Genomic DNA, 15150 nt, shown 5'->3' with positions numbered 1-15150 from the left:
CTCTCTTACTACTAACTTTGAAACTTAGCTTACTGTCTTAGAGTTCCTTCAACCTAGTCCTCCTAACTTATTTTAATCTAATCTTTTCTCCCATAACTTTTAAACCTTTTTCCACTGATATATTCACAAAATCCCTTTACCACCAAATTTTTAGAATATGTGATTGAGAAAATTCCCAACTGCCTTTGACTTCTTTACACACACTTGGCAAACGACTAAACACCTTTTAGCCTAGCCTGAAATCCCTTAGTGTAAGAATGTAACCCAGAATAATAGTCACCCCTTTTAACTTTATTTTTCCAGACAGATTGTCTAATAGACAGAACAATAGATTATCATCCTTCCTATGATATTATCTTTTTTAAGCACATGATTCCCAGATTCCCAAAAACCCAGTCGTCTAGTGTACATATTATTGTACAATTCAATTTAAACAATGCATCTCTTCCCAACACTGCCATAACAGTATCTTCTAATATTAGTATGTCTATTTTGATTTCTCTTTGATTTTTATAGCAGAGCTCCATTGATTCCCTAACTTCAATTGTTAGCTATTTTCTCTTCTTCTCTAATCGATTCCCTCAGCTGACACCCCCCTTCGTCTCTTCTAGGCACTAACAGGTGATCTTCACTTGCTCCTTTATCTTCCTCTGTTGTTTTCTCCTGGCGCATTTCCATCACAGGTAAAGTAACCAACCTGTCCATAATTATAACCGTCTTCTGAAAGTTGCTGGAAGTGTAGCTGAAATCTTCCTCCTTCTTCTTACTTTTCTTCAGCATCTTTGCCTCAATGTATTCTTCTTCTCCTCCAATTCTTGGGATTAAAAATGTTCTCCACAGGTTTTCTCCTTGTCTCTTCTGTATCTTCAGCGTCTCGAGCTGTTCCTCTAGCTCTCTTACCTCTCCCAAAGTCGTCGCTTCCTCCAGGCCTGATAAGCCTCGGTCTATATCTCCTATTTCTTCTTTGCCAGTCATTGTAGGATAAAATCCTCTTGAACATAAAGCACCCTTAATCTCCAAATCTTCATCGCTTTCTTCATCTTCAACTTCCATCAGAGATCAAATCTCTAGTATCCTTCTTCTTTCCTCTCTTGCCAACTTCCTTCTGATCACAGAGTCATATCCACCCATGACCTCTTCATCATCACTCATCTTCATCATCCTCATCCTCTTTAAGTTCCATCCTCCTTAACCTCCCTCTTTTCTTCCAGACCTCACATTTTCTTCCTTCTGGAGTTTTGATCCATCTTCATCGTCGTTTCTGCTTGTCCTCTATCTATTATTCGTTCATCTTCATCTCTGATGCAACAATCACCCTCCTGGATGATCACTGAAAGCTTTCTTCTCATAAGGTGGATGTCTTTTTGCTGAATCCGTATGTGAGAAAGGTGTACTAACATCTGCCATTAGTTTCTCCTAACACTACTTTAGTTAAAGAATTACTATTTTTTCCCCTATATCAACCCTTTTATATTCCTTTATTGTGAACTATCTTATTTTAGACTGTATAGCCTATGGCTTCCCCCCTGTAATTATTAATATAAAACTAACAACTCCAAAAAAAAAAAAAATCACCCAAAATATGAATATTAAAAAATTCAATTAAATGTTTTATTCAAAACCCATTTAATTAAAAATAAAAAACCAATTAAAAAACCAATTAAAAATTATGAATAATTTAAAACCAATTTTTTCCTATATCACCAATTTATCAATTAGTGTTGGCTATCTTACCAGAACCCATCAAATGCAAGTAAATGTAAGTTAGTCAACTTCAAAGCAATCCCAAAAACAAAGCCTTCTAACCTTACAACCCTTTGATTTTTATAAATTCCATTGTTTAATATGCACCCAAGTATCTTAATTGCCGAATAATGTCAGTACCTGATTTCCAACCCAATTCCAATCAAACTCCAGTTATGCACAGAGCCTCAAAATGCAATTTTTAATGAAATAGTATTTGCCAAGCCTATGTGAAATTGTCATCAAATATCACATATTTTGTAAAAGATGATTTTGTGAACTAGCCTGATATCTGATCCGATCGTCTGACTCTGCCTCGTCACACCTTGTCACGTGACGCACGTCAGTCACACGTTAGCCTCCTCTCTCCTGTCGTATCGTATTGCTCCACTCATATGACAGAAAAACAGAGACACAGAATCACATTTTAGTAGTTAATGCAATCACTGAGTTATTTCAACCATATTCAATATTCCTTCATTCTATTATTCCCTCTAAGACTAACCCAGAACTAAATAGATCGCTCAAAAACATTTTTATTTAATTTTAATCCGTCATTTAATTCAATTCATTATACTTCGCCAACATATATTTAATTTATAAATTCAATAGGTCACAAAACAAGTTTCATCTTTAACCAGCCGCCGTTGAAACTAAAATACTTGTGTTAAAATCTCTCCTCTTTGTCTGTGTCCATTTCCCCCTTGCAGGGTAACGCCAAATACCTATGACCCTTACCCAAAATGCCGTGTTCTATAGGCTTAGCACAACCGCATGTTGTAGTTTTAGCCCCGTAAAATCAAACGCATGCGCACATCCACTTAAGCCCATGCTTACCACACAATAGAACGATAGCATTACGCTACAGCGTCACTATTTTATACCTTATACTCACACAATTACACATAACAGAGCTCACATTTGCGTAGAACTTTCAGTTCCACCACATACAAACAAGTTTAAGAGGCTTGAATCCATCGCAGTGGACCTCTAAGGTTGAGGTTATCATGTAGCACGCAACACAATTAGCATTTAGCAATTAGCATTTAGCAGTAGCTTTAGGTACACTGTGACACAACACACATTTAGCATTTAGCATTAACATTAGCCTTTAGCCAACTGCGGCCTACAACATGTAACAAAACCCGCATTGCGTCTTTAATTGATTACTGTTTCGTTTGCCCTAAATTTATTCTGCCGTGAGTATGGCTATTTAAATGAGCAGTTCCACCCACGCAAATATCCCGTCGGACAGAAGATGAGCAGCCAACCCCCAAGAAAATGTCCCACCACCTCCAGTCCCAGACTGACCTGAAAACTCCTAACGCGTTTCCCGGATTTTGGCCCACCCTGCGGTCGCCTCGTGTGTCACGAGGGCTTATCTAAACCTGCAATGCTCTAAAATTGTATACATATCTTGGCCCCGACTGTTCTTGACTTACTATTCAAGCAACACATCTCTATAAACAATCCCTAAACTCTAACCACTTTTGCGCTGTTTTTAAAATTGTATAATGATTAGCCAGACCCCAGTCATCAGCAAAAACACCACCTGAGGCACGGTCATAATGGTACATTCCTCCAGTGTACACAAGCAGTAACAAAACCAACAACTTAGCTGTGTCTGGTCGGGTCATGACTCCAGACCGAAGTCAGCTTGAGTTAGCTTGGCGACTCCAAATGCAGCAAAGAAGGATTGCAGAACCACTCCTGGCAAGCTCGCCATTTGTCGTATCGAGTGAGTGGTGGCAATTATTGCTGATGAACAAAAGGAGTCTGCTCATACGGAACGTTGATCATAAGGTTTATTCAGATCACAAGCTTTAGCATGAGTGACAGACTCGCGAGGTCTGGAGAGCAGTGTCCTCCAATTCTAATGGCTGCTCTGCCCGCTCTTCTTCGTGTACCCCTATTTATAAACAATGCAACAAGATGGGCTCCCCCTTCTGGCCAATCACCAGTTTCCCCTGTCTACAACACACACTTCCTGTCTATTGTATATGACATTATACTAAACATTGCCTTCTGATACTAACATAACCAACATTCCATTTCTTCATGAAAAACATTTAACAAAGACATAATCTTAATATACTACACGTTCTCACAATATTCTGCACCATGTTTTCATAACAGTTTCTCCCCTCCCTAAATTGGGAGGCCTCTTTATCTTAGTTTCTCAGTTGTCTTTGTTGTCTGGCCTGACTCTTACTCACATTGCTAAATAGTGGCTCAATGCCATAGCCTTTACTGGTCCTACACTCACACATTATACACAGTTTCAGGGTGTAATAATTAGTCATTAATAATTAATCTATCAGATCATTACACAGGTGCACCTTGTGCTTGGGATAATAAAAGGCCACTTTAAAATGTGCAGTTTTGTCACACAACAAAATGCCACAGATCTCTCAAGTTTTGGGGGAGCATGCAATTGGCATGCTGACTGCAGGAATGTCCACCAGAGCTGTTGCCAGAGAACTGAATGTTCATTTCTCTACCATAAGCTGCCTCCAATGTCATTTTATAGAATTTGGCAGTACATTCAACCGGCCTCACCATCGCAGACCACGTGTAACCACGCCAGCCCAGGACCTCCACATCTGGCTTCTTCACCTGCGAGATCCTCTGAGGGGGGGTGGGGGGGGGGTGCTGAGGAGTATTTATGTCTGTAATAAAACCCTTTTATTTTGATCTGAGAGTGTACAGCACAGTTAGGACTTCAGGAGCTATACAACAAGAGGCATGCACCAACAACACTTCTAGTAAAGCAAATCTCACACGTATGACAATTAATCTTATTAGTAGATGGGGTGGGAATTCCAAAACACCACCATGTTACTTCGCCAACTTCTTTAGTTTTGGTAAACAGCCTCAAGCATGTGTGGAGGCCTATAATGAAAATTGTTATTTCTGTAAGAAATGACATTGAATTGAGTCCCAAATGGCACCCTTTTCCCTGGTCAAAAGTAGTGCACTATATAGGGAATAGGGTGCCATTAGGGACGCATCCTGGGTATTTCCCAGCAACACGACGCAAACATGACGTGACAATTTGGGAATGTAGGTTATCTGACCACCAGGGTTAGTATGTTTGATTTAGATAGTGGAAATGCTCTACAGGATTGTTTGTCATGGTTTACTACACAAAAGACAAAGCCTCTCTGCATTCTTGCACACTTTGAATCTATGGCAACTGTCCTGTGCAGGTTAGGGTCAGTTTACTTTGTGCAGGTTGGGTTAAGTTTACTTTGTGCAATAGGAAAGTTTACTTTGTGAAAATAACTCATTTTGCAGAAGGAAATTAAAGGAGTATCAAACATTCAAAGAAACGGGTACAATCAAACAAATAGTTCACTTTTACAATTGAGCTGTTAAAGTTTTGCCTTTAAAAAATGTATGTATTTTTTTTATTTTGTTCACAGTTTTGCAATGGACTCAAATGACTTCAAAGGACTTCTTGATAGTAACACATTAAATAAATGTTATAGACATGGCTGTTGGCCAAAGGAACAAAGGGGTTGGCTGTGGTATTATCTGGAATGTACAAACTGTCTTTGTGTTCATAACCCCCAACCTATTCTATTTGGAGGTTGTGTCCATATTATTGAAAAGTAAGTATATTGATACAAGGCTTTCTGACAAAGAGTCATTTTATTCATCTGTCAGTTTAGTTTCTGCTTGGATTTAAAAGCGATGAATAAGTAACTTGATGCCGGTAATCACAGTATAAATAACATGATGTGTCCTAGGAAACGGTATAAATGGAGCTCCCAGGTGAAATCCAGAACACTCACATCCTCTGAGTGGTAAGTCAACAACGGAGGGGTCCTGGAAGACTTGACTATTCTAGCAGACTGAAACGACATTGTTGGATTTGGTTTCAATTATGCTTTATTTTATTTGTAATTCCTACTAACACTTTATGTGAATTGTCACCTATAGATGGTTTATAGATGTTTAACTATATACAGTATCAACCAATTGTTCCACTAACTATCCACTACTAACTCTGAACCTCTTCTCAGGTGTGTTTTGGATCTGAATGATGGTGTTCCTAATGACGTCCTCAGGGGCTCCACTGCTGCTCCTGTTCATACAGGCCACCACTGGTCATAGCTCAGGTAACATGGTTGATGGTCATTTGGTATTATGTGTTTCAGGTCCTTGTGTTTAAGATCTGGGCAGAGTTCAATTTCCATCATTGTAGTTGACATTTTTTTTGAAGGTCTTGTTAGTCATACATAATGATGGTACATGATACTGTGGCTAGTAGCCTATGCTTCATCAGAGACTCTCTTTTGTCAGTTCGGTCAGATGTCAACACCACCTCTCCAACACAGGTGTCGACACCACCGCTTACCACCCCACCCGGCATAGCAGACACTATGTTCTCAACAATGACATCCGATACAACATCAGCAATAGCCAATAGTCAAGTCAGATTGGTCAACGGTCCTAACTCCTGCTCTGGGAGAGTGGAGGTGTACCACAGTGGTAGCTGGGGGACGGTGTGTGATGACTCGTGGGACTTGAGTGACGCCCAGGTGGTGTGTAGACAGCTGGGCTGTGGGGAAGCTCTGTCTGCACCACCTGAAGCCCGCTTCGGACAGGGGAACGGGACGATCTGGCTGGATGACGTTATATGTACAGGCAGCGAGTCTAATCTCACAAGGTGCAGTCACAATGGGTTTGGATTACACAACTGTGGACATCATGAAGACGCTGGTGTCATCTGTTCAGGTAGGAGTATTGTTTTTTAAGCTTCTTTATTAATTATTTTTCGATCAACAACCTTAGTAAAGGTTTTCTGGATACAGGTAGATCACCATCCTGGTGTCTTATGGTTTAAACCCCACAACAACTGATTTCACAACCATAAATACGTCAAGACAAGCAAGCACACATTTTCTTTAGGAAATGTCCTATTCTCGTTTATGTATTCATTTTCCTCATTTTTTAAATGTTTATTCTATTTGGACCCAACCTCCACTTCTCCCCATCCCTTTATAACCGAACCTCCACTTCTCCCCATCCCTTTATAACCCAACCTCCACTTCTCCCCATCCCTTTATAACCCAACCTCCACTTCTCCCCATCCCTTTATAACCCAACCTCCACTTCTCCCCCATCCCTTTATAACCCAACCTCCACTTCTCCCCATCCCTTTATAACCCAACCTCCACTTCTCCCCATCCCTTTATAACCCAACCTCCACTTCTCCCCATCCCTTTATAACCCAACCTCCACTAGGGACTTTATTATTATAAAATTGTGTAAAGTAAGTTTGTACTGAACTCCTGTCTTTAGCTCCATCAGGTGGCAGCCACACCACAGCAGCACCACCTATCTACTGGAACACCACAACAGGAACAGCCCGACCAACCAACCAAACAACCACATTGGCAGGTAACTCCACAGAACCAATAACAGAGTGGCAAGATCAATCAATCAATCAATCCAATGTATTTATAAAGCCCTTTTTACATCAGCAGACATCACAAAGTACTATACAGAAACCCAGCCTAAAACCCCAAACAGCAATGCAGATGTAGAATCACACCCAGATGCTTGCCCTGTCCGAATACCTATACTAGCGTACTACATACTTAAACTGCATACTATGTACTCATCGTTGCATACTCTTTAGCACGTACCATTTAATAAGAAGTATGCAGTATGCAGTATGCTACAGCCGCAACGCAGTAGAGGCTCCTGACTGGCTGCGTAGATGGGGCGGGGCCGAGTGCAGGTGAAGTTTTCCAAATTCAACAGACATGCATCGCATTAACCAGCCTGATAATAGCTCATTTCCAATTTGTTTAATTTATCTAAACTCTGAATAGAATAGGAATGGAGTTATAGGCCTACTAAGGCGGGTATAGGCAGACTATCACATTCAACCTATACCATAGCCCACATAGTCCATCTATCATATTTAAAAAGGACTGAAGACAGAAAAATATAATTTGGTTCCATTTCAACATATTATTAGTGAAACCAAAGTGTTATAATAATAATATAATAATATGCCATTTAGCAGACGCTTTTATCCAAAGCGACTTACAGTCATGTGTGCATACATTTTTACGTATGGGTGGTCCTGGGGATCGAACCCACTACCCTGGTGTTACAAGCGCCATGCTCTACCAATTGAGCTACATATATATATAATTTAAATCAAATAGCGTAGTACACAGTGGCGTGTATTCAGCGAGCATTTGGCCTCCCAAATTATTGGCTATTATAAAAGAATAATAGCCAATAAGCGTTGAGCTAAACTGAGTGAGCCCAGCTGTGAATGGTCCTGGTCAACCAAACAAAAGTGTCAAGGGAAGCCAGTTTGGATTTGGCTTCAGACCAATCACATCACAAGCCAAACATCATTATTGACAGAAAAATTGAATTGTTGCATCTCGTTGTGTTTTTGTCCTCCGGTGGCTAGCTAGCTAGCAAAAATGGGCCCTTACCTAAATTAGCCATGGATGGAGATAGGGATTTGGATTTTACTTAATTCTCTGTACTGGCCAATGATTATAACAACGATTCTGTTCCAACCATAAATTAATACATTGTGCCCCTGGCCTGAGAGGATGGAAGTTCAACATGTAGCTAGATGTAGTATGCTAATGTTAACTAGCTGGCCTGGCGTATTGTTTCCCATGAAAGGAAGTTAGGCTAGCGAGCAAGTATTTTAGCAAGGTAGCCTAGGTCAACAAAAACTAAAAGTGTGTACTGTATGACAGAGTCATAGATCATTTAGGCAACATGAAAGAGCAGGAGTTTCTCTACAAGTAGGGTGAGTCAACATGTTTTTTCTACTTGTACGCACGCACACACACACACACACAAATCAGTCCCATGGACAGCCACATCATATTTAGCTTACGTTGATTGGACTAAATAGTTTTTGGTATCATTTAGTTGCCACTATATTAGACTAAGCATAGGTGATTAGATGATGTTGAAATGTTGAAGTTGAAATGGTGCTGGAATAGTGGAGGCAGCTCCTGTTTTCTTTGCGACTTGCGGTAATGGAAATGTCGGTAACATTACCTTGCTTGACAATGCTGTAGGCCATGAACTGTTTGTTACATGCAATTTATTTTGTGGACTTCACCGGACAGATGTTGCCCTCCAGTTTTGTAATGAAACAAATGTGTGGTTGAATCTATTCTGCCACTGTGTCTTCTTATTGTCTCGGCCTTAGGCCTATATATCATGGTGGCAAGGCATATGAACTAACAGGTTATAGAGCAAACAACGCAATTATCACAACACTAGTTGTAATATGGCTTTTTTTTCTGGATTGGCTTCCCCAGTGATTTTACCAAGGCACCGCTACTGGTAACATAAACACCAAAACTTTTCAAATGTTCAAATCAAAAGGCTATTATTTCACAGAAAAACGTGGGCAGTTGGGTGCATCGCAAATTCAGAACTGCTGGACAGCAACATAATAAACTAAAGCACTAATCATTGGGAAAGAGATCAGTGTCACGATCGTGGATATAGAGGACCAAGGCGCAGCGTGGAAGGTGAACATACTTATTTATTAAATGATACACGAACAAAACAACAAATCAATACATGACGTCCACAGGTGCAAAACACAAACCAACACGGAACAAGATCCCACAAACACTGTGGGAAAACCACCTGACTAAATATGGTTCCCAATCAGAGACAACCAGCAACAGCTGATACTCGTTGCCTCTGATTGAGAACCACTCTGGCCAACATAGATATACAAAACTAGACTAGACACAACGAGCACAAAACATAAACTCTACACACTGTCACGCCCTGGCTCTGGGGACACTGTTATGTTGAGCCAGGGTGTGTAGATCTATGGGTTTTGTTTCTATGGGTGTTTATTTCTATGTTGGCCAGAGTGACTCCCAATCAGAGGCAACGAGTGTCAGCTGTCGTGGGTTGTCTCTGATTGGGAGCCATATTTAAACTGTCTGTTTTTCATTCGGGTTTGTGGGATTTTGTTCTATTTTGGTTTGTGTAAAACCGTAGACATCACGTTATCGTCTGTTGTTTTGATCGTGTGATCATTCCTATTTAATAAATATGTTCGCTTTCAACGCTGCGCCTTGGTCCTCCTCATTGGTAGACGATCGTGACACACCCTGGCTCAACTTAAAAGAGTCCCTAGAGCCAGGGCGTGACAATCAGAATGACTGCTAAGGGTTGATCCACAAATTAAACAATTACAGTGCCTTCAGAAAGTATTCATACCCCTTGACTTATTCCATATTTTGTTGCATTACAGCCTGAATTCCAAATCGGTTAAATACAGTGCGTAGGGAAAGTATATAGACCTCTTGACTTTTTCCACATTTTGTTACATTACAGCCTTATAAAAAAAAAAAATATTCATCAATCTACACACAATACCCCATAATGACAAAGCAAAAACCATTTTATTGAAACATTTTTATAAGAATGTATTTTTTTTTTCAACGGATATATCACATTTACATAAGTATTCAGACCCTTTACTCAGTACTTTGTTGAAGCACCTTTGGCAGCGATTACAGCCTCAAGTCTTCTTGGGTATGACGCTACAAGCTTGACACACCTGTATTTGGGGAGTTTCTCCCATTCTTCTCTGCCAGGTTGGATGGGGAGTGTCGCTGCACAGCTTTTTTCACGTCTCTCCAGAGATGTTCGATCGGGTTCAAACTCTGGCTGGGCAACTCAAGGACATTCAGAGACTTGTCGTGAAGCCACTCCTGCATTGTCTTGGCTGTGTGCTTAGTGTTTTTGTCCTGTTGGAAGATTAACCTTCGCCCCAGTCTGAGGTCCTGAGCGCTTTGGAGCAGGTTATCATCAAGGATCTCCCTGTACTTTGCTCCGTTAATCTTTTTTTCTCGATCCTGACTAGTCTCCCAGTCCCTGCCACTGAAAAACATGCCAACACCATGCTTCACCGTAGGGATGGTGCCAGGTTTCCTCCAGACGTGACGCTTGGCATTCAGGCCAAAGAGTTTAATCTTGGTTTCATCAGACCAGATAATCTTGTTTCTCATGGTCTGAGAGTCCTTTAGGTGCCTTTTGGCAACTCCAAGGGGGCTGTCATGTGCCTTTTACTGAGGAGTGGCTTCCGTCTGGCCACTCTACCATAAAGGCCTAATTGGTGGAGTACTGCAGAAATGGTTGTCCTTCTGGTAGGTTCTCCCATCTCCACAGAGGAACTCTGTGTGCTAAGCTTGTAGCGTCATACGTAAGAAGACTCAAGGCTGTAATCGCTGCCAAAGGTGCTTCAGCAGAGTACTGAGTAAAGGGTCTGAATACTTCTGGAAATGTGATACTTCCGGGTTTTTTATTTTATAAATTTGATAACATTTCACAAAAACAGTTTTTGCTTTATCATGATGGGGTATTGCGTGTAAATTGATGACTGGGAAGAAGTATTTAATCCATTTTCGAATAAGGATGTAACGTAACAAAATGTGGAAAATGTCAAGGGGTCTGAATACTTTCCGAATGCAGTGTGTGTGTATATATATATATCCTGAGCTTTCTTAGATCTCCTAGATATGGGACAGACACTTCAAAACCTTATTCCTTATGATTTATTTTTTTACTGTCTTTTTTTTGCCATTTATGAATGTGTTATTCAATGTGTTTCTATGGGTTATAGTAGTAAAAGCCTAATTCAATATTTAATCAAATTATTATTTTATTTTAAAAAATTATACCTAAAAATAAATAAAATAGTCAAATGACCATCTTAAAACAATTCCATATGACAGCTTAGAACAATTTGTTGGGCCTTCCTCTGACACCGCCTGATATAGAGGTCCTGGATGGCCGGGAGCTCGGCCTCTGTGATGTACTGGGCTGTCCGTACCACCCTCTGTAGCGCTTTGCGGTCAAGGGCGGTGCATTTCCCATACCAAGTGGTGATGCAGCCAGTCAAGATGCTCTCGATGGTGCAGCTGTAGAACATTTTGAAAAGTGTGCATCGAATTCTACTAGATGAACAGCCGAAATCAGTATAATGTCCTGGCATTTAAACCATACTCGATTTTTGAAAATTCACATAATATACAACATTTTATTTTTGAATACTGAGAATGCATCATGCGCGATTGCATTGTTTCCCGCTATTCGTTGATTTCGTGGCGCATCCCCATATCGAATTGATCAGCTGTTGTCAAAGCCGAACTTAGCATGACATCCGGGCATTTAAAATATACTTGATTTTTGAAATGTTGCATACTATTAAACTTTTTTTTTTGCATACTCAAACTGACTACTATTTAGGACGCAAGCATGGGTATTCGGACACAGACATTTAGTTTTTTTGCATTCCATCCTTTTTATCTGTAGAAAGTTTGCTCTTCTTGTGTAAAATGCACCTACAAATCCGACAAAGTTGTAACTTGACTGAAGGGGAATTAATTTCTTTGTCAGATGCCCCGATCAGATTGGTCAACGGTCCTAACTCCTGCTCTGGGAGAGTGGAGGTCTACCACAGTGGTAGCTGGGGGACGGTGTGTGATGACTCGTGGGACTTGAGTGACGCCCAGGTGGTGTGTGAGACAGCTGGGCTGTGGGGAAGCTCTGTCTGCACCACCTGAAGCCCGCTCGGACAGGGGAACGGGACGATCTGGCTGGATGACGTTATATGTACAGGCAGCGAGTCTAATCTCACAAGGTGCAGTCACAATGGGTTTGGATTACACAACTGTGGACATCATGAGGACGCTGGTGTCATCTGTTCAGGTAGGAGTATTGTTTTTTAAGCTTCTTTATTAATTATTTTTCGATCAACAACCTTAGTAAAGGTTTTCTGGATACAGGTAGATCACCATCCTGGTGTCTTATGGTTTAAACCCCACAACAACTGATTTCACAACCATAAATACGTCAAGACAAGCAAGCACACATTTTCTTTAGGAAATGTCCTATTCTCGTTTATGTATTCATTTTCCTCATTTTTTAAATGTTTATTCTATTTGGACCCAACCTTCACTTCTCCCCATCCCTTTATAACCCAACCTCCACTTCTCCCCATCCCTTTATAACCCAACCTCCACTTCTCCCCATCCCTTTATAACCCAACCTCCACTTCTCCCATCCCTTTATAACCCAACCTCCACTTCTCCCCATCCCTTTATAACCCAACCTCTACTTCTCCCCCATCCCTTTATAACCCAACCTCTACTTCTCCCCCATCCCTTTATAACCCAACCTCCACTTCTCCCCATCCCTTTATAACCCAACCTCCACTTCTCCCCATCCCTTTATAACCCAACCTCCACTTCTCCCCATCCCTTTATAACCCAACCTCCACTTCTCCCCATCCCTTTATAACCCAACCTCCACTTCTCCCCATCCCTTTATAACCCAACCTCCACTAGGGACTTTATTATTATAAAATTGTGTAAAGTAAGTTTGTTCTGAACTCCTGTCTTTAGCTCCATCAGGTGGCAGCCACACCACAGCAGCACCACCTATCTACTGGAACACCACAACAGGAACAGCCCGACCAACCAACCAAACAACCACATTGGCAGGTAACTCCACAGAACCAATAATAGAGTGGCAAGATCAATCAATCAATCAATCCAATGTATTTTTAAAGCCATTTTTACATCAGCAGACATCACAAAGTACTATACAGAAACCCAGCCTAAAACCCCAAACAGCAATGCAGATGTAGAATCACACCCAGATGCTTGCCCTGTCCGAATACCTATACTAGCGTACTACATACTTAAACTGCATACTATGTACTCATCGTTGCATACTCTTTAGCACGTACCATTTAATAAGAAGTATGCAGTATGCAGTATGCTACAGCCGCAACGCAGTAGAGGCTCCTGACTGGCTGCGTAGATGGGGCGGGGCCGAGTGCAGGTGAAGTTTTCCAAATTCAACAGACATGCATCGCATTAACCAGCCTGATAATAGCTCATTTCCAATTTGTTTAATTTATCTAAACTCTGAATAGAATAGGAATGGAGTTATTGGCCTACTAAGGCGGGTATAGGCAGACTATCACATTCAACCTATACCATAGCCCACATAGTCCATCTATCATATTTAAAAAGGACTGAAGACAGAAAAATATAATTTGGTTCCATTTCAACATATTATTAGTGAAACCAAAGTGTTATAATAATAATAATAATAAATGCCATTTAGCAGACGCTTTTATCCAAAGCGACTTACAGTCATGTGTGCATACATTTTTACGTATGGGTGGTCCTGGGGATCGAACCCACTACCCTGGCGTTACAAGCGCCATGCTCTACCAATTGAGCTACATATATATATATAATTTAAATCAAATAGCGTAGTACACAGTGGTGTGTATTCATGGATGCCAAGGGAAGCCAGGCTCCCAATGAAATTGCCAAATAAAAGATTTAACATACACATTCTTTTGTCTTTCGTCTCTCTGTGTTCCATACATTTCCTTCAATTCTCAAGAGGCTTTATGTATCTCACTGGATAAAGCATCCGAGCGAACGAAACAGTGCCCCTCTGTCTCAGTATGCGTAGCGTATCTATCTGGTGCTGTCTGGTCAGAAAGAGTATGACATTGTTGCTGCCCTGCATTGTCTTGGCTGTGTGCTTAGTGTTTTGTCCTGTTGGAAGATTAACCTTCGCCCCAGTCTGAGGTCCTGAGCGCTTTGGAGCAGGTTTTCGTCAAGGATCTCCCTGTACTTTGCTCCGTTCATCTTTCCCTCGATCCTGACTAGTCTCCCAGTCCCTGCCACTGAAAAACATGCCACCACCATGCTTCACCGTAGGGATGGTGCCAGGTTTCCTCCAGACGTAACGCTTGGCATTCAGGCCAAAGAGTTTAATCTTGTTTCATCAGACCAGAGAATCTTGTTTCTCATGGTCTGAGAGTCCTTTAGGTGCCTTTGCAACTCCAAGGGGGCTGTCATGTGCCTTTTACGGAGGAGTTGCTTCCGTCTGGCCACTCTACCATAAAGGCCTAATTGGTGGAGTACTGCAGAAATGGTTGTCCTTCTGGTAGGTTCTCCCATCTCCACAGAGGAACTCTGTGTGCCAAGCTTGTAGCATCATACGTAAGAAGACTCAAGGCTGTAATCGCTGCCAAAGGTGCTTCAGCAGAGTACTGAGTAAAGGGTCTGAATACTTATGGAAATGTGATACTTCCGGGTTTTTTATTTTATAAATTTGATAACATTTCACAAAAACAGTTTTTGCTTTATCATTATGGGGTATTGCGTGTAAATTGATGAGGGGGAAGAAGTATTTAATCCATTTTCGAATAAGGATGTAACGTAACAAAATGTGGAAAAAGTCAAGGGGTCTGAATACTTTCCGAATGCAGTGTGTGTATATATATATATATATATATCCTGAGCTTTCTTAGATCTCCTAGATATGGGACAGACACTTCAAAAC

General features: G+C 41.0%; 1 protein-coding gene across 1 annotated transcript in view; it reads left to right on the top strand.

Moving 5' to 3' along the window:
* Positions 1–5495: 5495 nt before the first annotated feature.
* Positions 5496–15150, top strand: part of LOC121551883 (deleted in malignant brain tumors 1 protein-like) — a 56143-nt gene continuing 46488 nt past the window's right edge. The window contains 8 exon segments of the mRNA XM_045205122.1: positions 5496–5552; positions 5772–5867; positions 6052–6486; positions 7054–7152; positions 12175–12299; positions 12301–12346; positions 12349–12486; positions 13182–13280. Of these exon segments, the coding sequence (XP_045061057.1) occupies positions 5789–5867; positions 6052–6486; positions 7054–7152; positions 12175–12299; positions 12301–12346; positions 12349–12486; positions 13182–13280 (1021 nt within the window). The 5' untranslated portion in view covers positions 5496–5552; positions 5772–5788.

The sequence above is a fragment of the Coregonus clupeaformis genome, chromosome 19 (assembly GCF_020615455.1).
Source record: "Coregonus clupeaformis isolate EN_2021a chromosome 19, ASM2061545v1, whole genome shotgun sequence".
NCBI classification, from domain to species: domain Eukaryota; kingdom Metazoa; phylum Chordata; class Actinopteri; order Salmoniformes; family Salmonidae; genus Coregonus; species Coregonus clupeaformis.
Note: the sequence above shows the minus strand (reverse complement) of the source record. Positions and strands in the feature narration are given on the sequence as shown.